Source organism: Calonectris borealis, chromosome 28 (assembly GCF_964195595.1).
Source record: "Calonectris borealis chromosome 28, bCalBor7.hap1.2, whole genome shotgun sequence".
NCBI lineage: Eukaryota > Metazoa > Chordata > Aves > Procellariiformes > Procellariidae > Calonectris > Calonectris borealis.
In genome coordinates, this window is record NC_134339.1 from 1,764,897 (window position 1) to 1,790,678 (window position 25,782).

The 25,782-nt window shown below is 39.5% G+C and overlaps 1 protein-coding gene across 5 annotated transcripts in view; it reads right to left on the reverse strand.

Annotated features, from left to right (window-relative positions):
* Nucleotides 1–25,782, reverse strand: part of RANBP3 (RAN binding protein 3) — a 59,406-nt gene that overhangs the window by 30,829 nt on the left and 2,795 nt on the right. For 3 of the 5 annotated variants that reach the window (XM_075175776.1, XM_075175775.1, XM_075175778.1), the window contains exons 2-5: nucleotides 18,000–18,055; nucleotides 7,682–7,885; nucleotides 2,001–2,037; nucleotides 1,827–1,913 (exon numbers count right to left, since the gene is read on the reverse strand). In XM_075175776.1, coding sequence (XP_075031877.1) covers nucleotides 1,827–1,913; nucleotides 2,001–2,037; nucleotides 7,682–7,885; nucleotides 18,000–18,055 — 384 coding nt within the window. The remainder of the gene's footprint in view (nucleotides 1–1,826; nucleotides 1,914–2,000; nucleotides 2,038–7,681; nucleotides 7,886–17,999; nucleotides 18,056–25,782) is intronic. The other 2 variants (XM_075175779.1, XM_075175777.1) reach the window with 1 other exon arrangement.

A 25,782-nucleotide genomic window follows, 5' to 3' on the forward strand; every position in this document is an offset into this window, starting at 1 on the left:
CTGTGGAAGAAGATTAAGTATGTTGAAAAGAGAAAGGAAACTCAACTCTGAACACCGTTATACTAAAAGATGCAGCACTTGCCTTTTGTATTTAAGCTTTAGATTCTTTTTTCATATTTGCTTCTTTCCTTTAAATTCCATCTTCTCTCTTTTTATTATGGTCTGCCTTAAGCTTAAACACGATGCAGGTTTCATATAAGCAAAATTTCCCTACCCTTGAGAGAAACATAACCCTACAAAAAATTTTAAGAGGTTTGGAAAGTGAAAGATTTTCTGTAAACTGAGGCTATCAAACACTGTCAGCAATATTCAAAGAAGCCTTTACGGAAGTTGCAATCCCAATCAAAGCTGTCACTGCTTGACAACACACATCAGAAGAGAACAAGGGAGTCAGATAGGGAATAAATGACCATATCCAGTCAAAGCGCATTAGCCAAGCAGGTGCTGAGAAAGTATACTGGACTCCTGAAACATCCAGTATTTAACCATAAAAGAGCCAAATAAAATGTTTTCCTCCACTTCTGAACAAATGTTAGTGTTAACCAAAATCTGAGATTTTAAAGATTCTAATCTCAAGAGACAAAGGCATTACAGACTAGAAGAGTTAGTAATTATAGGGAACCTAGGAATATAAGGTCCAATAAATAAGGAAGTTCCTAACAGGCTATACACATTCTGTTATCCTAACAGAAAATCTACAGACAAAAAACCCTACTCATTATTTTTGTGCAGAGAGTGAGCGGCAAGCAGACAGCAGCAACACTGGCCCCCTGAACCATACTCAATTAACAGCACTGCACCTTGAAACCCGCTACGTTGCACGCCAGAAAATCTAGATCTCAAGGAGAAGGCATTCCTCCCCTGACTAGCACTGGCGGTATGAAGTGAGAATACTGTGCCCATAAAATATCAGAAACTACATTTTAAATTCCATAGTCACTTATTTCTTTAAAATAAAAGCAAAATAACTAGGTTTTCATCTTTTAGTCACATTTCCCAAATGTCCTGTATGTTAGAGGAATATTTTTTACTGTTCTCTCCTTTACTGTTTTTCCCATCTCCTTTATTTCAACTAAGACGACAGAAACAAAGTAGCGAAGTCTCCAAACCTGCCCCAAGCACTGACATACCTTAACTAAAATAATTTTTGACCAAAGCTAAAAACTTCTTATTGTCTGTGAAGAGAGAAGGCATAAATTTTAGAGACCGATCCTGTGGGTGAACACAAATATCAGACATGACCATTCCCACGTATGTGAATTGCAAGAATTTATTCCTGGCCTTCCCAGTGATTTTGCTGCCTTGACTGTATACACAAACAGGCGGTGGTCATTCTTTCTTGCATTTGCCAGGTGAGAATGCTGCTGAAATGCACTGAATCCTCTCCACTTTAAAAGGAATGGGAGAACAGTAAAGGACTAAAACAACTTAAGCACGACCTGAAACTTGGAAAATTTGCCTGGCAGCAGAGTAACTAAGAAAAAGGTAGCATTTGTATACATTTTTTTAAGAGCCGACGTGATCACAACAAATCAAAAAGATTCCTGATAAATTCTTCAATTTAACAGCAAAAGATTAAAAGCCGAAACTACAAGTGTATATATACTTACAGGTAGAAAATATTTCAAAAAACATATCTATCAACCCCTTTTCTGAAGGGCTTCACTGAATTTGCTAACACAGACCATAGAAAAAGTCAGAGTACATGGTCGCTGTGGTCTTAAACCAAAGCACAGCAGACAGTAATAAGACTGCTGACATGACTGGGGGGAAAAAACGTGTAAGAAGGAAACCCACCTCTCGTATAATATTGTAACAACATTTACCTGACTGAGAAGGAGGGAACTGAGTTAAGGATGAAGTTCTCTCACGCTTTACAGGTGGACAGTAGCTCCCATCCTCTCGGTCAGATTCTGTAGAAAAAAGCAATTAGAGAAAATGCACAAAATCTTGGAGAGACATACACTTGTGTTTTTTAATCTTCCAGTCAAATCTCTTACCATCTCCATCTTCTGGACTTGATCCATCTGCTGATCTCTGAAATCAGATGACAGTGATAAAACAAAAATCACATACTGAACATTTCGATCTCTTTGGATACATCTAAATGTTTTAATTATCAGTTTGGAGATTTTTTTCTTTACTGTCAATGATACAAATTCAAGGCAAAGCATTATTTTTATGACTTACATGTAGGCATATTGAGTTTCACCCAGATACTATTAAATAAGATTAATTAAAAATATTTCATTTACAAATAAGATACCTAAAAATTCATATCCAAGCACTAACATCCTTAGGGACTATGCAACAATTATTATAGTTACAATTTTCTATATATTGAAAATCCAAAACTGAAAATTTTCAAAATTTGTTTTGATTTTAAACATATCATACAAGTTCCAAGCTCCTCATGAACATACCCATTATTTGGGAGTTCATTCCAAAGCACTTTTGCTAATTAATGTAACTGACATCACTTCCTGCAACAAAAGGACAGCATTGGAGGAATGTCTTTCAAAGCATGCTCTATAAACCAGTACTATGGTATTTTGGTAGGAATTAGCAATGGATAGTCTCCTAGCATCTTCCACAGTACCAGGAACAAAACAGGAAGCATCATAGGCTACCAACTATCACAATATTCAAAAAGTCTTTCAACAAGTGTTCCACATCTTTTCTGATGATTTCTAGGTCTCTCTCCTCCAACTTGCTCTGCCAGTTCCTCAGCTAATATAATTTCCCTTGATCCTGCAAAACACAATCCCACAATGGATTCCTTTCACTATGCAACGTGACCAGGGCAGCATTAGCACCTCCATCTCATTGCAAAACCTCTTGACATACTGTACCTTCTCCCTAGTCCAACACTACCCTTTCATCCCACTCCTGCCCCAGGACACGCAGACGGACACCTTGCCTTCACAGTCGCTCTTCAGAGCTTGGGTGACTTGGGAAGGAACAGACATAGCCCACTGCAGCCCCAGAGCTCATCCTTCCCCAGCGCAACTAGTCATGCTTTGGCATGAAGAACAGGCAGACACACAAGGATGGGGCAACACACAACAGGACTGGTTAAGGCTGCACAGGACTATCATCTGAAAGACATACCTTGGATCTAAGAATACCAGAAAGTACAAAACTTGTACTTAGCATTGCATATATTTAGAATCTAGATACTACTGTACTATCAGTATTTCACTCAATGCTAATAGAAACCCATTTACGCTGCATTTTGCATATGCAATTAAGTTTAAGGGGTTTTCTGTTTTGTTTTACATTAATAGAAAAGTATAGCTACTTCACTAGCATGCTAGTCAAGTACTTATGAAACCTTCAGCACAGGGAATGAAAAGCTATTGACAGTTCTGGAACACAACACCCCCACATCCACACATATCTGTCAGCCCAATCGCATTAATACTGTATTTGATGATCCATGCTCTTCCTACATAATCGGTCAAGTACTCCACACTACTGGAAGATGATCTTATTAGGCATCTCCCTTGCCAACATACACTACGTTTCCCATGATGTCATCTATCTGTTTCAGCAATCAGCATCTGAAGTCAGAAAAAATTCCATTTTCCACAGAAAGTGTTGCCACATATACCAGCAATTTGTTTCAATTTTTAGCAAAAATCCTGAAAGCAAAAGGAAACCATTTGGTAAACAATTTGCATGAATGGAACTGCAGATCTCTGTGTGCAAAAATCCTTAAAAATCAGTAAGTGATTTCCCCTGAACTCCAAAAACTTCTTAAGCTGTTATTAGTATGTGCTGTATTCTCAATGCTCAAGTAACACAGACAAAAAAAAAAGGTCAAACCTGTATAGCACAAGCTTCAAATTATCACATCATTGTCATTTCATTAACTGATGCAAGCACAACTAAATATACCACCATTACGCTTAGAGGGTAAGGAGCATCAATATCCAAAACCAACTCTGTAACCTACTGAGGGCAAAGCAGAGCTAAGTATCTACTCTCTCTGAATTATTCCCATGCTTCCTAGTCCAAGAGTTTTAGCAGATTACAGCTATGCAAGAGCCCACGTGACAAGTGTTACAGCGGTTACTGACATTGCCAATCCTAGTCAAAGTAGATGCTGCACGGAAGTAAAAAAGGGCTTTCCTTTCTCTCAAATGTATTTTTTCCTACATAGGCATCTAAATATTTAGACCATTTGCTATGTTACCTCCCATCCTTACCCATTTACACACTGCTCACACTGTCAATTATTGCTTGGGGAAGTTGGGACAGACCTTGCAAATAACTCCTAGCAGAAAAATGCAACAACAGATTTATATCTTTCATAGACTCAGGAATTTAAAGGCCAGGGAAGAAAAAAGTCATAATCCCTTAGGTTGATCCCCAAGCACAGATAGGCCAAAGAACCTTATTTATGTCTACCTCAGTACTGAAACTCCTGCCTGAGCATTTAAGATATTCAGGTTCGATTTTCTGTTTTCAAATGAATGAGAATATGCACGAGTTACTCCACTGCAGAGTTACCAATACTACTGGGAACTGTTCTTTAATTTTGTTATACTCAGCATCCAGTAAAAGACACACACCACACTGTTTCCTTGCTTTTATTAAAAAACTTGCTGTCAATACTCACTACCCATTAGTTGGGCATTCACCTATCAGGTGTCCTCAACCTTGGATAAATCTCAAGTTTTCTCACTATAATAGTGCTTTCACCAATGACCAATTCTCTCTTACAGATCTTGAAAAATGCTTCTAAATCCTTCACCATTAGAGAAAAGGCTTTGAAGAAAATAAAGCTGTATGCACACGATCTAACGAAGCCTGATTTCCCACAGATCCTACCTCGATGACAAACAATGTGGAATAACCTGCAGTGAGAAGTCAAACGCTTGAGGCAGCAAGATGTTTTCTCTCCTCTCTAGTCTGCCTCTACCCACAGAGGAATCTTTGGTCAAAACTGACAGATTTAAAGGTAGGTGGCATGGGGGGGTGGTGGTGGTACACCAATATACTGTATTACCATAAGCTTCATTTTCTTATGAAGCCATACTATGAAGTAAGTTACCGCTGCAGCCAGAAGCTGCTTATGAGTGTTGCTTATTCAGGAGAAGCTAAGGAGACTAGACAAATTAGGGAGAATATATGCATGACAAACAGTTTACCTGACAGACTAGGAAAAACATCAGATTACAATCAGTGATAATAAACAGCAGTCCAGCCTTCCCACTTTAGGCCTCTCTTTCAGGCTACTCAATCTGTACTTTACAGCAATAGATGTTTTACACAAGTATACTACACAACAGAAATGAAAGCCAGGACCATCTCATCCTATAAGGAACCATTAAGGTGACTCAACTTGTCTCCATTCAGTTCTTTGAAATTAGAAGCTGAAGAGACACTTAAACTAGTAACATCAAAATCCAACCTACAATTTACTCCTCATTTAAGAGCAGAAGCCACCTTTCACATATTCTCTCCTCCGCTTACTTTTAGAAATCCAGCTCTAGAAAAGTTACAATTATTTCTAAATAGAGGCTCCTACAATTCTGACTCGTTTCTAATTAACCAAATTACCTTTATAAAGGCTACTAACTGCTTTTTAAAAGTGCAAATGAAAGCACAAACACTGCTTCTTTACACCCATTAGTTCCTCACACAGTTGTTAAACCAACACAGAAGAACTTACACAAACGTCAACAACTTTGTCAGGTTTTGTTTATTCACAATAATGAGCAGAAACAGGGAAGGCAAGGGAGAATTCAGGTAAAGCAAAAAAAGTGTAACATAATTAGGTAAAATCTCTAAGAGTACACTTATAGTTTTATCTTTGAAAAATACATTTAAGATGCAAAAAGTCATATATCAAAGGACTTCAGAGCATGGTACAGCAAGTCTGCAATCCAGACACTCTGCACATTTATAAGCATTATTGAACTGCCATGGCTGTTGCTTAAAAGCTGTTCCAGAACCTCTTAAACAATGGAGGCCTGCTGGCACAGCTACATGCTGTGTAGGCTGGCTTGGATTAGACAGCTGAAAGTCAAGACATCATAAGCAGCTCTGCAAGAGGCCATATCTCTGCCCACACCATGTTAATGTCTTAGCAAAGATATCTGCCTGTGCATGTACAAACAATACCAAGTAAACAAGAAATATGCAGTGTCTCTTCTTCAGAGCTCAGTCTTAATTCATCTATCTTCCCAAGGTCCTGGGAAGACTACATGAAACCTTCTGCTACACCAAACCAGTATGAGCACTCTGAAGATGCATCGATCTTCTGTGTATTTCAAGGTAAGAGACAGTTTTACTCTAAGAAACTGGGATAATTTGAAGAATGTTTGCCAGTGCATATGAAGGCCAGTTACATGCCTATACTGAGCACTGTACTATTCCATAAACTTAAGTGAAATGAGTAAAGTTCAAGGATGCATAGGTATCTGTTGTGTACAGCCAAGAATTCCTGCATACATTCCCCCACAGCATTTTTGGTTCTTAAATTTCTTTCAGACCTGGGTTAACTGGGGTAAGATTTTCTGCTCTTTAAGAACAAGTCTAAGGTAACGAACACTTGCTGCAGTTTTCTCGAAAGTCTGGTTTAATACAGTACTCTTGGCCAGTTCTAGTAACACTGGCAATTTCAAATGACAGAAAACTGACATAAAAGTCAGTGACTACATTTACCAGCTATACTTTAAAATATTAACCCTTGAAAATGTTAGTCTTCAAAAAAAAAAACTGAAATAGAAAAATTTCTGCAGCAAGTCATCAAGCAACACCTGACAGTCTTAACACTTAACCTACAGCTGTTTGTATCTTGTCATGACAATCCATTCGGCACCGAGTCTACTTGAAATGGTCCATTCTTGGGGGAAAAAAAAAAACAAAACTAGTGCAAGAAAAGGGTGCAAGTACTGTGTGGAGCAGCCTCAACAGGCAATGATCTATCAAAGAGTACATGCCTAGTATGTGTGGTCACAATGCACAGTGACATTCACTTGCGCCAAGAAAACACGATCCACCAACCAGAAAGATTATGAACACTTAAAATTGCTCTGAAAGACTTTATGGTAGCAGTCATTTAGTTATCTAAATATCAAAAATATTTTGCTGCACCATCAATAGAAAAATCTTAAATTAACAGCACTTTTTCTACCTCAAGGTACTGATTTTTTTTTTTCCCCCAAGTACCTAAATTCATAATTCTGCTTTAGCATCTATCTTGCTGCTTTTAATCTGTTAAGTACATTACAGGTTGGCATGACAAGCTCTTGTTTATATCCAGCAGAAACAGAGCATTAGCTGCTCACTTTGTCAAGCTGCAGCATTCTGGCTCAGAGGGAATAAATAATCCTCCTCTAACTGCTTGAAGCAAATCCCTCATATATACCCACTTTCTCACTCATTTAGAAGTGAGATTTTAGCTCTTATCCTTAGCAAACACAGAGTTTACACCCTAAATTTTAAAATTAATACTTGATGTGTCTTATATAATTACACCCACTAGAGAGTCCCAAACAAATTTCATTTCTGCTAATCGAAACAACAGCTTAGAGGGGACTAACACTTGAGATCAAAGAACCAGTGAGCTGCACTACCTAAAGTTAACAGTAACAGATTCCTCCTAGTAGAAGGGACTTTTTTCTTTAATCCCCTCAGCAGCAGTAGTACTTGGTAGGTTCACACTTACCCCTGCCAGTTCTTGTTGAATAGGAGCAAGCTGGGCTTCAGAAGCGGGACTCAGGGTAGCACTGACTGAGGCAACAGCGGGAGCAGGGTGCTCAGAGTCGCGCTCACCAGCTGATTCTTTGTGACCCAGACCATGGTGGGGGGGCTCAACCTCTCCCTGGGGGTCCTCGCCTGAATCCGACAAACCTTTTTGCTCTGCAGGGGACTGGGAGCAAAAAAGACAACGTCCCTTCAATGCAAGGCTGCAACATGAGAGCAGTCGTCCTAGTGAGAGGATCTGCTAATCCCTTTTTAAATTCCACTGTTTTCACAGTATGGCAGAAGGAATTGCTTGCTGCTGAGACGCCAATTAAAATATGCACAAACCAGGTAACAGAACCTGCTGACTGAATTAGCTTTCCCTCCCCACAAAAACCATCAGTTGGAGCAAATGCGCTTTTTTGAAAGTTAGCTAAAAATTCAGTGTCCCCAGCAAACGAGCATTTTTGCCAGCCACGGGATTGTTGGGGTTTAACTCCTCCTTCTCTCAAGGCCTAAAGGACAGGTAATTGCTTTTACCCCCAGATTCAGACATAAGAATTAAATAGACAATTACGGTAAATAACTTCCCTTCACTGCTTCTTCAGACCATGTTTGAGGGAGGTGGGGGTTGATTATAAAAATTCTCCACAGAAATTCATTATTATAACATTCACACAAGACACAATCATTTCATATTCATGTGATGGAGAATTATCTGAAAACCAACACCAATGTTTTCTTTTGTAACTTAAAAAGTTTGCATATCTACTTCAAGGAGGGGAGTGATAGGATAGCTAGAGCACACTAATGGGATTTGGTATTTGCTGAACTTCTGCCACAGATTCTTTACATTTCTTCAGATCATTTAATGCTGCAGGTCCCCACTTGTAGAACAAAAATTAAGCTTTACCATATTCTGCACACGTCTGAAGAATGACAAAGTTAAAGGCTTTGAGCCTGAACTGTATTGTGATAAGGGACTAAATTATAGTCCGTGGATAACATGCAGGCCAAGGACGTTCTCCCAGCTGCGATCTGTGGGCCAAGCCTCCTGTTGTCTTATGGTGAAGTATCTGGAGAATCAAGCAGTTAGGTGAAGATGTCACTAAGAAGCACATAACCTTGGCTTGCTCTCAGAAAGCATTCAGTAGAATGAAGAAAGAGTAAAAATGCTCATCATTGCCCAGGTCCATGCAAAACAGACTAAACAGCAACCTCAAAAATAAACAGCAGCTTTTAAATCTTAAGGGCCCAAAGTTCTTCAGCTATGACTTGGCCTGTCGTCAAACAGAAGCAATTATTAAAAGACAGCAATACCTGCAATTTTATCAGCAGGTTCATTTCAGTCTAGTGAAGTTACTCAAGTTAAAGTTTTAAGTTTTGCAAGAAATTACTATCATTAAGTATCAAAATAATCAAAATATATTGAATGGGGATAACATTATGTCAGGTAAAGCTGGGGATGCTGGATTTTTTTATTTTCAAAATTTTCAGGTTTTAATATGAAGCAGACCCAAACACTAACTTAAAACTCCACAGAACGAGAGAGAAGAGTTAAAGAAACATTTTGTTTGTCACCAAAAATTAAACCAAGTCCAGCACTTGGCTGAGACTTTGGATCAGAAGAACAGCATGAAAAGGCTCTCTAGAACCGGTCACAGCACTTACAACATATGTATGTTATTCATACATAAAGACAAGGGGTAAACACCTCAGTCCTCCACTTGATGTTTTATACCCATTACTCCTAGTCCCTTTTTTATGCTAAGCCTCACTTTCAAAATCAACAGCATTCCAAATGTCACTCAAACTGTCTTCTTCCCCTTCAAGGGGAGACAGCCATAAAAAAAGTACAAGAATTAAGTCACAAGTTACCTGCATCACACTAACCACAACAGCAACTATGCAAGCAGCAGCACTTAAGATCTGATTTTTCTCATGGCTTACATTGCATGTGCCCTCTGGTCCTCTCACTCTGGTACCCCAAACCCTCCCCACATGCCTCACAACACAAACCTCTGCCCCACACCTCTTCAATCCTGTCTTCAATCCTGCCAAACCTTCTCTGGCCATATGTGGGGCCACAGGCAGTTCATCTGCACCGAGCAGAGATAGCGGGGCCACGCATACAACAGCAGCTCTCCCTCTGCAAGGGAGGTAATTTGGGTCCTGCTGATCCTGTCAGGTTTCTGGTTTTCAGGAAACATGCAGAATGGTTTTAACATTTAAACCTCTATCGCCTTGTCAATAGTTACCAGAATCTGCAAGCTTTCGGCTTGGTGATCAGAAGAGAGCCGGCAGCATAACCGACTTTTCTTGGCTTCCTAGCTGAAAGACTTCCCACTTCTCCAGTGGTCTGGAGGGCCAGACCACTACAGAAGAGATGACTGCAGTAGGACTGAAAAGACCACAGACCCAGTCCAACTGCTGTACAGGTGACAGAGACAACCCTGATGCTATTCACAAAGCCTTTGAAGAAGCCAGGGGGGGAGGGCGAGGGAGTGGGACACACAGGACCCTAAAAACCACGGTGGGAAACATGCTGAAAGCTAGAGCCAGAACGATACTAGGAAGTGGGGATGGGGGAGACCATCCTTGTCAACAGCCAGAATGAACCTCAGCATGACCTAACCATCACCAGGGATCTGGAGGCAACAGGGAACGATTAGGAAACTGTAGACAGACAGACTCTGGGGCTGAAGATGACTAAGACGACTCAGGGTCCGTAAGAAGCAAAATAATGCATAGGAAGAGGGTACAGAAGTGTTTCCACATAAAAATAGTTAAATACCTTATTATTCTTCAGCCATAATACACAGAATTTGGAGGGAAAAGGAGCAGGAATATAACTATGAAATCATGAGCGGCATATACGATGGCAATACAGTGACTCCCACAGAGCAAGAGCTGGAAGGCATCAAATTAAACGAGGCTGTAACAGGTTCAAACAAACCAACACAAAACTAAAGGAGACAAAAAGCGCATCCTGCTGAACCCCTTGTCAGAGGATCATGTGGATGGTAGTAGCTCATATGCTTGGGTTCAGCAAGCAATTGGAGAAATTAAAAGGAGAAAAAAAAAGAGCCTTACCAGCAATTTACACTGACTTCTAGCTACGGATCGTAAAATTGCTAATAATGCAAGAAGAGGCAAGAACATTCAACGCACACTTGTGCTATATACTTACAAGTGGAAATTACAGTAAATTATTTTGCAAGTAATCCATATCAGTACAGTTTCGAACATTTCAAAGTAGGCTAAGTAAACATGCATCAGATTTTAGTAATTCTTGTAATATGTGGCAAGTATTTTAAAAAGTGAAATAAGCGAGGTAACCTTCCGGCATAAATCTGATTTCTGTCCTAAGCAAACCTGGAGTATGTGCTCCAAGACTCAGAAAAGAAACAACCAAAAATAACAATTATTGTCAATCACCACTTCTATGCAGAAAAATCTGATGCCAAGATGAGAATTTCTTGGCCAGGTCCATACATGAAATTATATTTTTTAAAAAATATATATATATTAAATGGATCAAAAACTACTGCAAGTTTCAGAATTTTGTGGATAGTATGTGGTGTTAAGTCATGGAAGATAAAACCAACAAAGGCCTCAAGGATTTGTCAAACCAAAACTACTCCAGACAGAAGTTTGTACAGCTGTTCTCAAAAAAGGACACGCAAGGGAAACTGCAAGCTCTTAAAATTCATTGTAGTCTTCAGTCACGCTTACTACTGAAAGTGTTTTCTAATCTCTTAACTTCATAAATTCTGATCTAATTTCTTGTTCAAAGTTCTTTGGAGCTGGTGAAGAACAGTTCATTCTCTTCCTTTTTGCTGCAATATTTTATGTCTGATGATAGACAGGCTTGGGGAAGAGTGGCTGGAAAGCTGCCCAGAGGAAAAGGACCTGGGGGTACTGGTTGACAGCCGGCTGAACATGAGCCGGCAGTGTGCTCAGGTGGCCAAGAAGGCCAACGGCATCCTGGCCTGTATCAGAACTAGTGTGGCCAGCAGGAATAGGGAGGTGATCGTGCCCCTGTACTCGGCACTGGTGAGGCCGCACCTCGAATCCTGTGTTCAGTTTTGGGCCCCTCACTACAAGAAGGACATGGAGGTGCTGGAGCGCGTCCAGAGGAGGGCAACGAAGCTGGTGAAGGGCCTGGAGCACAAGTCTTATGAGGAGCGGCTGAGGGAACTGGGGTTGTTTAGCCTGGAGAAGAGGAGGCTGAGGGGAGACCTCATCGCACTCTACAACTACCTGAAAGGAGGGTGTAGCGAGGTGGGTGTTGGTCTCTTCTCCCAAGTAACTAGCGATAGGACAAGAGGAAATGGCCTCAAGTTGTGCCAAGGGAGGTTTAGATTGAACATTAGGAAAAATTTCTTTACTGAAAGAGTGGTCAGGCCTTGGAACAGGCTGCCCAGGGAAGTGGTGGAGTCACCATCCCTGGAGGTATTTAAAAGACGTGTAGATGAGGCCCTTAGGGACATGGTGTAGTGGGCATGGTGGTGTTGGGTTGACGGTTGGACACGATGATCTTAGAGGTCTTTTCCAACCTGTATGATTCTATGATTCTATGATTCTATGATTTGTGTCTCTCCCTGAGCCTCCTCTTCTCTAGAGGAAATATTCCTTATAAGTACAGCGCTAGGGAGAACTTGGCAGAAATCTGTTCCTGTCTCTTAAACACTAAGGCAAAGATCAATGGAGAGATTAATAATGTTAGAAAGCCACCTACACAAACTCACCTTGCTCAGCCAGATCAAACACCACCTATTTTATTAAAACACAAAAATAACACACCTAGACTAAATCAGACATAGAAGTCTACCTGGAGATTTGGCTTTCTCTGCATCGCAGGAAATAAGGAGAGACATGAAGAAATACATAAAAGCTGAGATTAACATGATGCTAAAAGCACCGAATATAGGCAAGGAAATAATACTCCTTTTTTATAATGACTGGCACAAACACCCTTAGGTCAGTTTTTCCTCCCAATTCTAAGTTGTGCTATTTATGCCTCTTTTCCCCATTTTCCCCAAACTAGCCCCCCATATCCAATGGCCCAACAAGACTACTCTCAGTGTATCTTTTCACAATCTTTACCTGCTTAGAGCGGAGGACAACTCTTGTTGGCATTCTCAGTAGCCTTTGACGTTATCAGCCTCTCTATATTCCTCTTTGCTTTGCCTTGCACAACTGTCCTCTCCAAATACATTTATGATTGTTCTTCTAAGTGCAAAAGTAGCAATATATTCACAATTATGAACTCTTAAGCATTAATTTTAACTCTTTAAGTGTACTATTGACTTACAACACAGTTCCGCTAGGTCTCCCTAACAAAACCTCTTGGCAGCTGTGCTAACGATGCTAAGAGAGCTTGTAAAAGCAGATATTGTTGCCTCTCCCTACACAAGTTACTTCCTCCACAGTTCTCTCTCTGCCACCATCCTAAACCTACAAGTCATGCCCATAGCACGAACATTTTCTAATCATCCACCTCCTCAAACTACCAAAAAACAGGCATTTCCAAATCACACTACATCAAACCAGGACTTCAACTGATCCCTACTTTGTCTAAAACAACTTTCTCTTTTCTAAACTCATGATCTTGCTCTCCAGACTACATAGGAATGCCACCTTTCTGGTCACTTAAACCACTATTTTTAAAGCTCCACAGTTGAGACTCTCATGACAGATCTAATAACTTAAGGATGCAAATCCTTGTTCCAGAACTACGCCTTTACCTTTACGACCCAGGTGCCAGTTACCCCTTAAACTCTTTGCATCATTTGGCAGCATCACGTAGGTATGGGACATGACCCAAGTGTCGTGTAAATTGCCTTCCTTCAGAGCCACCTTTAAAAGCTCGTCACTACCAATTCACCTACAGAAAGCAGTACACCAACCAAAAGTAGTTATGTAACAATCTAGAAATAAAGTGTTCCTTTCTATATTCTACCATTACCCCCAGCCCAGGCTGGTGGAGGAAAGAGGACAAGGTGCAAGCTACATAATAGACAATGGCTCGTTTTAAAGTGCAAAAATATTTTTAAATCTGAGTTGAGTATCTACCTTTTGTAGTACTCATGACTAGGGAGTCACGATGATCCTAGTATTGTGAGAATCAATAATGACTGCAAGACCACAGCTCACACTTGCAGAACAAAGAACGCTACTTTAAAAGCATTTTTGGACAAATTGTTTCTTTACAACACTACTGGTTACATTTGTTTGAGCTATTTTACCTACTTAAAAATGTGAAAATGCAAGAATACTTTGACAAGAAATGCATGTTAAAAGTTAACTTCATAAAATGACTTCAAGTAACCTATGGCCAGAAACTGCCATGAAATGGTTTTATGGCAGAAGTTAAAATTAGTTTCAGCGCAGAAACACAAGTCTAACAAGTGACAAAAATTAATCATATAAAAAGTTGTATCTATCAATTGAAATCTTTAATTCAAAAAGTGCTATGAAAAGCACAGTATAGTTCATGTATAAGTTATTGGGATAAATAATGGAGTAACAGTAATATTCTATGCTTAACATAGCGAGGTTCTGAAAGCAACATGAAGTCCTAACAGCTATGAGACTTCCTAAGCTGATGCAATTTTCCAACTAGTGTCAGCACTAGCAGCTCTGCTTGTCAGAAAAATGAATAGCAGTGTATAAACAAGGAAGATATTTGGATGCTATCATTCAGATATTTGCAAGAATTCTCTCTACTTCATACATTGTAAAAATAGTTCTCAAAGAGTTCAGGAGATATGCAAATAATGAAAATGGAGACTCACTCAACAAATGTGGAAACAGCCAACTTTACATCCACCATTAATTGATATCTATAATAAAAATCAGAACAGATAGACTAATCCCGTCTTTTTAACTGCAAAAGGAAACAATGAAAACATCCTTACTGAAAGTAAAATTAAGAGGCATCATTCTGAACACCATGCACTTTTTGTCCTCTCTAAATACACACGACAAACTGCAGGTTCGGATGTTTTACTAAACTGTATACAACCTCAGCTGGAACAACCAGTTCAAAAATTAGTTTCCAGACTAGTATGCATTTTGCCCTGCAACATATTGAATATTTTCCAACCTCTAATGGAGAAAGAGATGTCTGACACCTGACAAGCACAAACTTAAGTAGAGATTTCTAGAAAAATAATGTTAGCTCCAGTCAGTTAAGAGCACTGAACAATGTCAACCCGGCCCTAATACTGAGAGGGGCTGTAGACGCTGCAACAAAGTAATTCTGCTCAGGATGTCCTGTTTGATGCAGAAGAGCACTAGACAAACATCTAAACAACCATCATGGACAGTGAATTGAATACACAATGCAATGCCTTCTCCTCACTCTCAGCTTACTGTCAGATTGCTGTGTTGGCGCTGAAAAGCCTCCATGAACACCTTTGCTTACAGCTCCAGAAGAAAGCCAACTTGACTAGACAGACATTTTGCTAAATTAAAATTGTAATTTACATAGAGAAATTACATATTTTAGAAGTGTGTTGTTTGTCAACTATTTTGAAGTTACTTTTGCATTTTCTTCAATGTTTTAGGAAAAACTCCTTTGTTAATAGATTTTTCCTTGTTAACTTTAATAAGAATACTCTTTTGTGGCAGGCAATGCACATACCCAGACACCTTGTATGGAAACAGTAATGGAGTTAACCATTAGCTGTAACACTTAGCTGTTAGGCTTTTCAAAAATACAGTGAAAGGTCTCAACCCGAGTCACCTTTACTTGATTAAGTGGATTAAAGGGACACTCAGCTGGCTGAATGCTAGGTTCTGATACATACAGCATACATTAAGTGCCTGTTACTTTTGGCTGACAGCACCATATTCTGACTCTATTACTATTGTATCAACACTACAAAAAACAGCTACTGGCACAAGCAACAAGTAGGCTTTGGCCCTTTATTTAATAAAACAGCAAGAATCACAGAACTGATGCTTCTATCATTCTTTCTCCAGTCTCAAATACACACAGTATAAGCTACTAAAATGATTATTAACCACTCCCCCTCCCCCTTTTTAAGAAAATAGTACATCTCCACACATTACACAGTTTAACATAAGCATTTATGTTTATTACTAGATATATTACACTTTGGAAATTGGCAACCAAGTGACAGATGCCACTGGTAGACTCTTCATGATCTGCTTCAAGGAACATGCCCTGTTCACCAGCCAGGCTAGACCTATTCCATGCCCATACTGACCATGGCTAACCCCCTCTCGAGCACCACCACCACTTCGTATTTAGATCAATTCCTAACTCATTTCTAACCCCTGTACCTTCAAGATCCTTGGCTCACCCACAGGCCTCATCACACACAGTGCCTCCACCCCAGCGCACCAGGCAGGCTTTCTGGCTGTGCCTTGGCAGAGGCTGTCCTGCACACAGCTACCTACTCAGCATCACCAGAGTCCTCAGCATCCTCAGAGGCAGTTGGGAAGACTAAATCACAGATCCCTCTCCCTGGAACCCTGGATCCTCTCTGCCAGCCCAGAGACATTAAGCCTTTAGTTAAGATTTTTTACAAATATTTTCTTGAGACATACCAGAGTGCAACAGATCTGTCCCACAGCCCAATATAGGAGCTTACACAGCCTAACAGTGAAGGCACGCACTGTGTGCAGGCCACTGAAGGTGTGCATTCTGTGCAGAAGCAGAAGGTACAACGTGAAGGAACTTGAGAGCACAAGACCTGCCAGCTTAGCACTGAAGGACCAGGCCAGCAAAGAAAGGGCACAGGACCACATCGCTCTGCCTGGGTTGCACATTGCTACGATCACTGCTTCCAGACTAACTGTAGAAGCACTGCCAGGTTAAAGGACACCTGAGGAGAAAACTCACCATGGTGCAACTCAGAAGGGACTTCAGGAACAGCCTAAGCAACAGCGGGTGACTGGGAGCTGTTTCCTAGAAGGAAACAACATGATCCAAACCGATAACATAAATACTAGCACTCCCTTCCTTCCAAAGTACATGTAAACAGTCACTGTAAAAAAATGTAATTGGAGGGAACGTCTCGAAAGCATTTACTCTAAGATATATTTAATTTGATTAGCTAATATTAGAAGAACAGCAAATTTAAATCCTTTCCAAGCTGACAAAAGATTTCAAGCTCCGGCTGAGGAATATCCCTACTAAACCTGTGAGAAAGCTCAAGCCTGGTACTTGTTTCAAAGCAAAGCTACCAATTGCAAAATGGTTCAGTATTTCTATTCAAACATTTAAGATTTTCTGATTGCACAGATAATATAACAATCCAGTGATTCAACAAAAAGTGAATCATGTGTACATGAGTACACTTCTCTTGGTTCCCACCAGCTTCAGCTAAAACAAGGGTAACCTTGTTTTTTTTTTCCCCCCAAATGTTACTTTTTATTTTATTATTAACCAGGCAGATTTTACTATAAACCAGGCAGAATTCTTATCCATTTCTTTTACTAAAAATATTTTTAAATATAAGAAACTGGAAGACTTACTGTTTGGAAAAAAAAAGGTAAGGAAAACTACACCCTAGCACTCACCCATAACATTTTGTGTGTCACTTTCAAAGTGAAAAGGAATGCAAACTATACTGCACTTGGTCCACGTGGCCACAGTTTTCTATTACATCTAATTCAATTTAATAGCAATTTCAGCTACAGGGAAGGTCCTGCTCCTTCCTTCAACTCTCATTTCTCTCCTGAGCTCTACTCCTTCTGCAGCCACAGGATGAGTTGTATCAGCCTCCTGGTTCAACACAAGCTCAACCACAGAACACCTTCCAGCAGATTACGGCACAGCTCCAACTTACCTCAACACTGTGTAACTGCTACCACAGACCCAAAGGCAGGGGACAGGAACACATGGCACAGCTTACTAACCAAAGTGATGAGATACATTTAAATATACTGAGGTAAAAAGCAATAATCCAGACCATGGTTTTCTTTGCTTTCTCTTAACTCTATTATCAGAAAAAGAAATTTTGTCGTTTTCCCATGCAACTGCAACTGTCAGCACTCCTTTGCCTTGTGTTCCCTTTAGTATATAGCTTTGAAGATACTTTTTTTCCCAGATTTGGTCCATCTTTTGTCTGAAGAGCCACCCATTTCATGCCGCCATCATACATCTTCCCACTTTTAGCCCTCCAGTACCTCTTCACCCTATGCCCATTAGTAATGTTAATGCTCTATTATCTATCTTCAACTTCAAAACAATGTAGACAAACAGCTGCTCACCAGGGCTACAGAACAAAACAAACAAACAAAACATAGCAACATCTCCTTACCTTCTGTGCTTTATCCTTCTGAAATACAAAGACAGGTGGAGCAATTGCAGGTTTTTCTGTAAAAAGAGAAATCATTGTTTTTTTTCCAACCACATTCATTATTAACTAATATGACAATGTTATGTTCTATGATGCTTTTACCAACAATGAATCCCTAAACCAGTTAAATCTCAGTTACACAAATTGTTTCCACCGGTTCCTGGTAACATACAATTAAAAGGACTTGATCTTCAAAAGGAAAAAGGAGTGTTTTAAGAACAACAATACAACTGATATCTGAAAGCTATTTGTCTTTTCCCTCCAGATGTATTTCAAACCAATACTTTTACCATACTTAGGTACATCAGGAAGAAAAGGCCCTTTGCTGCAGTAGTTTACTTTTTGAACACATGTAAGTTTTGCAGGCAAGGGTTTTTCCTTCCCTATAGTAATGCATTAATGCAAAGGGAGTTTCTGTACACACCCACATACCCTTTTCTTAAAGGTACCTAACTCTCACACTTGATTATACTTGTATTTCATTATCATTGAAACCTTTAGAAAGATCCTAAATCTTCAACATTTGTAGGTCTACAATTTAAACCAAATATTCCATGCATAATATCTACAGAGGGACCAGTCTTTTCTGCATAATTTAAGAGCACATCTGCTTCCTACTTGAAGTTCCAATCAAATATTAGCAGGACACTATTTTCTAAATAAGCACATCAACATTTAGTCTTCAAGAACAGAATGAATTTCTAGAATGAGTTGTCTGTTTTCCATTGCCCTTAATGGCCTCAAAACTATCTCTATGTCCTCAATGACCAAAAAAAAGGGGCGGTTGGGGTGGGGAATAAAGCAGAAATGAGCCTTCCCGAGAGTTAACAAACTGATACACCTTGTGCATGAGTTATATTTGAAGAGAAACTGCACATACACTATGCAGTCAGCAACCTTCCTGTATGTTTGTAGGGCTAACGATGAGTACAACATTTAAGTCTGTCTTCAGAGTGAGACTGCTGCGAAACAATGGGATTCAGGGAGAGCTGTATTTTGGCTAGTTTCTTTGCAAAAGTTCCACCTTTGCAATTATTCAATCTTAAAAACAAGACCAGTCATTTAAGAAAATTAAAATTTTTAAAACTTTTAGAACTTGAAAGGCTACCATAAATAACAAATATAAAGCCATCAAGAAGAATTACTTTGTGCTTAAAAAAGACAGACAGTATCACAAAATCCTCCATAAATCAGTTGCATCATCAGTAAGGCACTTGGGTCAGCAGAAAAGGGGCTGAGATTGTCCATTTGGCAACTGCTAGCTATTAGATCAGTTTAGCTGAAAAAGTGAAACTTTACCTGACAAACATGTAAAATTATGAAAATTACTCCAAGAACTCTGTGCATTTATTTGTGAGGGTGGAAAAGCCTCTTTCCACTCTTCTGTGGGTCTAACTCAGAGCAATAGCCTAGCAAAAACACTGCAAGACTGATTTTTGCAAGACTGGCATAACTTATTAATAAAAAAGGTAACATTAATCCTGAAATATAGCTCCTTACTACAGCATTTTGCCTGCTCTTTTTTTCCTTTATTTTCTAAGTTCTTCTATCCATCAAACAGTGTCAAGTCTTAAAAATGCTTATTAATGAGAGCAACAGACAATCTACTTCAAAAATGAAAAATAATCTACTAATGAAGGTCATCAACAAAAACTTAAATACTATACCTGTCCCAAAAAACAGATTTTGTTGAAACAAAACAGGGATCCCTTTTGACTCCCTTGGCCTCAGTATAACCTGCCTGTGGGAGGCTCCACTGATGTAAGGTCCAAGCTTTTAACCCTTTACTTCAAAGTGATGGTCATTTCTTTATACCATGTTTGGTATACTTTAGTATTCATTAATGCTATAATTACAGCAACAAGTAGCATGCATTCTACCAAAGTACTTTTATCCAAGACTGCCAAACCAGTCAATAAAATGCTGTATTAGTGTTTTTCCCTTTTGGAGATCTGCCCGAAAGCAGGACTTGTGTAATGCACAACATACAAGAGACTCCTGTACCAAATTCCACAGATACCAAACAGGGCCAAACAGAAAAGAACTACTTGTCTACTCAGTGCTTAATAAAGGATTGAAGTACTGAGAGAGAAGAAAGCAAACAATGAAAAAGGAGATCCAACAACAATGCGCAGTGCAGAGGAAACATGGGCTGGCTGGCAAAAGACTAGAATGGGGAGCCAAAGAAGCTGATGCAAAGGAACAGGACAAAAGAGGAGATGGAGTCTAGTGATGGAAAACTGAGTACTCAGAAAAAAAGAACAGGGATGCCAGGAACAGCAGAAAGCTCACAGAATAAAAATTATTTAATGCAAGAACTAAAGAAGAAAATGGAGTGAAAAAAATCAAATATTCGAGGTTGTGTCCAGCTACGGCAAATAAGACTGGGAAAAGAAGCTAGTAAGACAAACTATGACCAGTCCTGTTAGTCAAGGTGGAACATATCTTGTGGAACATATCAGTTTTCTATCCACTGAAGGAACACAGTCCTCCAGTACTGAAGATCTAGGAATCTCACTATTACTCTTGCTGGCTGTGAGACCAACTGACACAATGGCATCCGGCAGGAACGATGACAAGACGGCAAGCACTGATGGCTACCAACTATACCAGTGCTTAGTCAGACATGTCCTTTACAGGGGAACACTTGTTCACCACGTCCTTTCTAAAGTCTGCAACAAGACCACAATGCTGGAAATGCTTCCCTAATTCTAGCCCAAGGAAAGAAGGGATCACTAAATTGCCTAATCCGACCACATTCATTAAACACTGCATATTTTTCTGAGCCTTATTGTTTTGGGGAAACATTTTCATGAAAGGCATCAGTTACCGAAGACATTAAAAGCAAAGTATTATTGCCCTTGATCATCCATTACCTCACTTGGTTAAAAACTCCAGTGCCAAATGTCCCACCCAAATATCTGGCTTCAGCTTTCAGTTCTGATTCCTAGTTACGTTTTTTGAATGCATTTATGTACTAGATAGAAAGCTCTCTAGTATTTAATGTTTTTCCTATTAAAGCACTTAAAGAACCACCACAACAGGTTTTATTTTTGTAGAACAGAAATGCGTATGTTAGGTAGTTGTTGGGTTTTTTCCCCACATGGTGAGCATTGCAGCTTATTAAATGCTACTCCAAAACGAGAATTACACTGTCATTTGTACTAGCCATCATCAGAGGTGGCCGGTCATGTTCTCACTTAGCGAGCATACTTCCATTCCACCAAGGTGTCTGAAGGATGACCTACAGTAAAACGGATCTGTCAGGTCCACAGAACTGTCATCAAGTTAAAGGGAAAATAAAGCAGGATAAAGGAAGGAATAAGAAAACCCAACCTTCAAACTTCAGATACAATACATGTGAAAGATCATGAGATCTTCTCCTTCACCTAAGAAATGAATAGACATAGTACATAGTTCTTAAAAATTGTGGAACAAGACTTGTTTTTTCTCCAAACAAGCAGACAGAAACAAGGCAAAACAAGGAGCTGGAGATGCAGAAACAATGCCAATTTTCTAACTGAGTCAGTCTCAGTAAAGGTGTTCTGAGAAAGCCCTAGCATGTAAAAGTAAAGCAGACCTTCAGTAATTGCTGTCATAGAGACAGTAAGTCCCCATCTGAAGATCTGGAACTCATACAAACCACTTAGTTTCTTCTGAATGGTGGTGGCTGTCAAACCAGTCTGAAAAATGACTGAATCCACAGAACTCCTTCCTGCAGTTTATTTGTAAGTTTCAGACATTTCAATCTGCATGAATAATTACAAAAACCTCAAGAGCTGGCTTTCACAGGCTAAATTCCTTCAACATATTTCACTGTCGAGTCATTAACTATCAATATATGCTCTATGTGCTGTCACAAAAATGTATGTACTATTAAACCTACTCAGCTTGCTTCACAAGCCTTGGAAACCAAAACACAGAAACAGAAAATACTACCTCAATGGCTCAGGCAGAGGTATTGTCTTCAAGTCATATATACTATTTAATGTGAGATTTTTAATTCGGATACATGACCATTTGTAGCTGTACCAAACTGCTATGTCAACCATGTTTCCTGCAACTAGACAAAACATGGCCTTGTTTTACCTCTCCACCCATTCACACCAATGCAACCATAGCAGCTGGTGGCATCTCTAGCAGCAATAGTTATTTTTGCAATACAAAGTTTTAAACCTTCACTGCAGCATGAAATGATCCATTACTGAAAAACCCAACAGGTATTTTGAGTGTACAGATGCAAAAACCATGTCCCTTTTGAATCCACATTTGAAGGCCACATAAGTGAAAAGAAAAGACAAGGTAAAACTGCACAAAATAGGGGGGGGAGGGGGAGGAGGGAGGAACCTGGTATACTGCAGAGGTGGATTTCTCTGTAGAGTTACCAGCCTCACAGAGTAAATCCCATGGCAAAGCAGTGACAAAGGCCAAGAAAGCATTCTTCTCCTTTGCCACCAAGACCATTGTGTCTCTACCATAAGAGTACAGGATGATCCAGGTTGGAAGGGACCACAGGAGGTCTCTAGTCCAACCTCCTGCTTCAAGTAAGGTCAGCTATGAAGTCAGACCAGGTTAATTAGGTTATCCAGTCTGGTCTTAACTTCCAAGGATGGAGGCTGAGCAGCCTCCCAGGGTAACCTCTTTTACTGCTTGACTGTCCTTATAGTGAAAAACAAAACAACCCACCACCTTTTCCCTGTATCCAGTCTGAACGTCTCGTTCCATCTCTCACCTTTTGTCTTTTGTCCTTCCAACATACACCACTGTGATGAACCTGGCTCTGCCTTTTTAATAACCTCCTCATAGACCCTGGAAAGCTCCAAATCTGCCTCTCTGAAGCCTTCTCTTCTCTAGGCTGAACAAGCCCAGCTCCTTCAGTCTCTCCTCACAGGTCATGCAACCCAGATCACCAACCATCTTGGTGACTCAAATTAATCTTCAGATTTTAGAAGGAAACGTCATGAAAACAACTCTCAAGTCCTCACCGGACTCGCTGTAGCCAGGTTATTACAAGGTGAATTTATTTTTAAAGTTAAGAACTACACTGTTTCAAACATTTTCTTTTTAAATTTACTCCAAATTACATTAAAAAGTGCAATAGTGCCTGGCTACATGGAAGCCTACATGAGAGGCAGAAGAAAAACACTGAGAAACTTCCAGGCAAGCAAGTCGTTGCTTGGATCAGAAGCAGCAATCTTTAACACTAAAAGCATAGGAGCTGAGAAGAATTGCTCTGACTTTAACTCATTCTGATACATCACCCGAGAGAAAAAGTAGATCATACCTGTGAACAATGAAAGAGTGTTAAAAAGGAAAACAGCAATTAGTTGTTAACTCACCAAAAATACTCAGAGTGGTAATTTATTGCCTGTGAAAGGCTTATCTAAGGGTCAAGAAAAATTTAAGTTCAAAGTTTAATTATGCTTATTTGAACAGCTCAGGCTGCAAAAATGTTGGGGTTTTTTTTTCTCACCTTGATACTATTTAAGTTATAAAGAGCGAATAATCATGCTAAAAAAACCTATTAAAAGAGATACGGACAATTTGTAGCATTATAAAATTCTAAAGGTGTTGATAACAAAGTAAGACTTTCTTCCAATAGCTACAAATAGACTGAAAGCAATGAGCAAGCTACCACACCAACAGCTGATCTCCCAAAAAGACCCCACAAGCAAAGTCCAATCATACTTCATGTCAGAAAGTACAAGAAACATGACTGGATCATTTATAGCCAGACTCCACAAGTGATGTCATGGTGAATATAACTGACATCGGAAAAAAAAGATACTTCTGCCTCATTTTTAGAACTTTGGTAAGTTGCTTTTTATGAAGTAAATCATCCGATGTTCTCGTTCACCTTCAAACCCTTCATTTTTTTGTCTCCTATAGCATGAGTACGCAGGCTACTTCCAGACAGTACTTCCACAGCTGGCATGGGAAAGCAGAATGCCTTTTACGTATTTAAGTTTAAATAAAAATTCCATACACCATATTTAAAGCACAAACCTTTTGTGTTTGCAGAGCACGTGTTATTTAATTTCCCAAGCCCTTGTGGCATTAATAGAAATAAGTTACCCTCTGCATTAGGTAATTTTACTATTTCAGCTTAGGTACTTCACATAAAGCAAATGTTGCAAGTCAGAAACAGAAAAAAGTAACTTATTTTCACATGACAGGAAGAAGAAAACCATGAGGCAGCCCAACTACTTTGCAATGTAGATAAAATATTTATAAAGAACTCCAAAAAGTGTTAACAAAAATTATTGAAGTATTTAGACAGTTCTATCTTGTAAATGAAATAGTTTATGGCATTTGGGTGTGAATTATTAGTACAGCTCAAAAAAAAAACCCAAAACAAAACAAGTCACTCAGTCTAACTTTGCATCCACTAGTTTATCTGAAGTAAATCACCACGGGGAAAAAAGATCTTGTTTATAGGGTCTACAAACATCAGGGACAGTGGCACATGCCAGCTTTTCCCCTCAAAGTAACAACAGACCTCCCCTTTCTGAAAGCTACCCTAAGGCAAGTAGAATTATACAGTCAGGGCAAAAAAAACCCCCAGAAACAGCACAGAAGCAATGTCAGCATCATACAAGTCTGGCAAAAGGAATGATACTTTTACTCTGAAAGGAACTGCTTCGATTCTTTTGTCTTCTGTACATTTAAGGCAGTTACACACAGTAAACTTGTTACGATCATGAACTGTATGCTTAGCAATTTCATAAAGCAAAATAAATTGTGTTCGGTGATTAAGGAGAGCGTCTGCCAACACAGGTGGTACAGGCACCTCCTGAAAGGGAAACACGAAGAAAGCCATCAAGTTTTAGCCCTGAGAAAAACTTGGACCTTTTCAATGACTGAAAGGTGATAAAATAATTCATTCTCAACACAAGGAGATCCTATCATCTAAACAGCTGCTTCAGCAGCAAGTTATATACAAGCAAATTACTAGTTGTGTATTAACAGCAAGTTAATGAGAAAAGCATTCAGGTTTACGTGAATATATGCCTGATGGGAAGTTGTCCAGTTCTCCATGATACTTCACTGCCACATGTGTGAAGTGTCAGTTTTAAGACATGATCCAGGTAGAATACCAACAAAGAACATCATAACAAAGACTTCAGAGAAAAATTCTAATACCATTCAGTAGCTACTTCATATAACAGTAACAATAACAATTGTGCCTACCGTTCCAAAACCCTGGTTTTCAACGATCAAACTTCTCACAATGCCAGTCCCCAAAGCCTTTACCACAATGTCACTAAATCTTTGTCACAAAGTCAATCAAACTTCACACAGCCAGGGAGAAGTTACCCTCTCCTCCTCTTCATCAGCTCCACACTTACCAGCTCATCTCCTCTCATGATGAGGGGCAATGTCAATACCAGGACCTGTTCCTAGGAAACTTCACAGTACAAACGTCTTTGGAAAGTGGCACTTGGACCACCTCATCTTTCACCCCCCTTCTCTGCAGTAGAGGACCCCCTTAATCCAACAACCTTCTGCCAAGATACAGCTTGCCACCAAACCACTACGAAGAGGTAGGTGTAGAGTTTCACCAACTCACTAGAGAAAGAGGAAAGACAAGTGAACGGAAAAAATTAAAGGAACAATTAGAATGAAGAAAATGAAGTAGTTATGAGAATATTAGAGGGAATGCTTGTAGCTTTGAAGAAATGCATCACAGAAAGATCATCCATTGGCTTAAAGGACATTGGTAAAATAGTTACTTGGAGGCAGT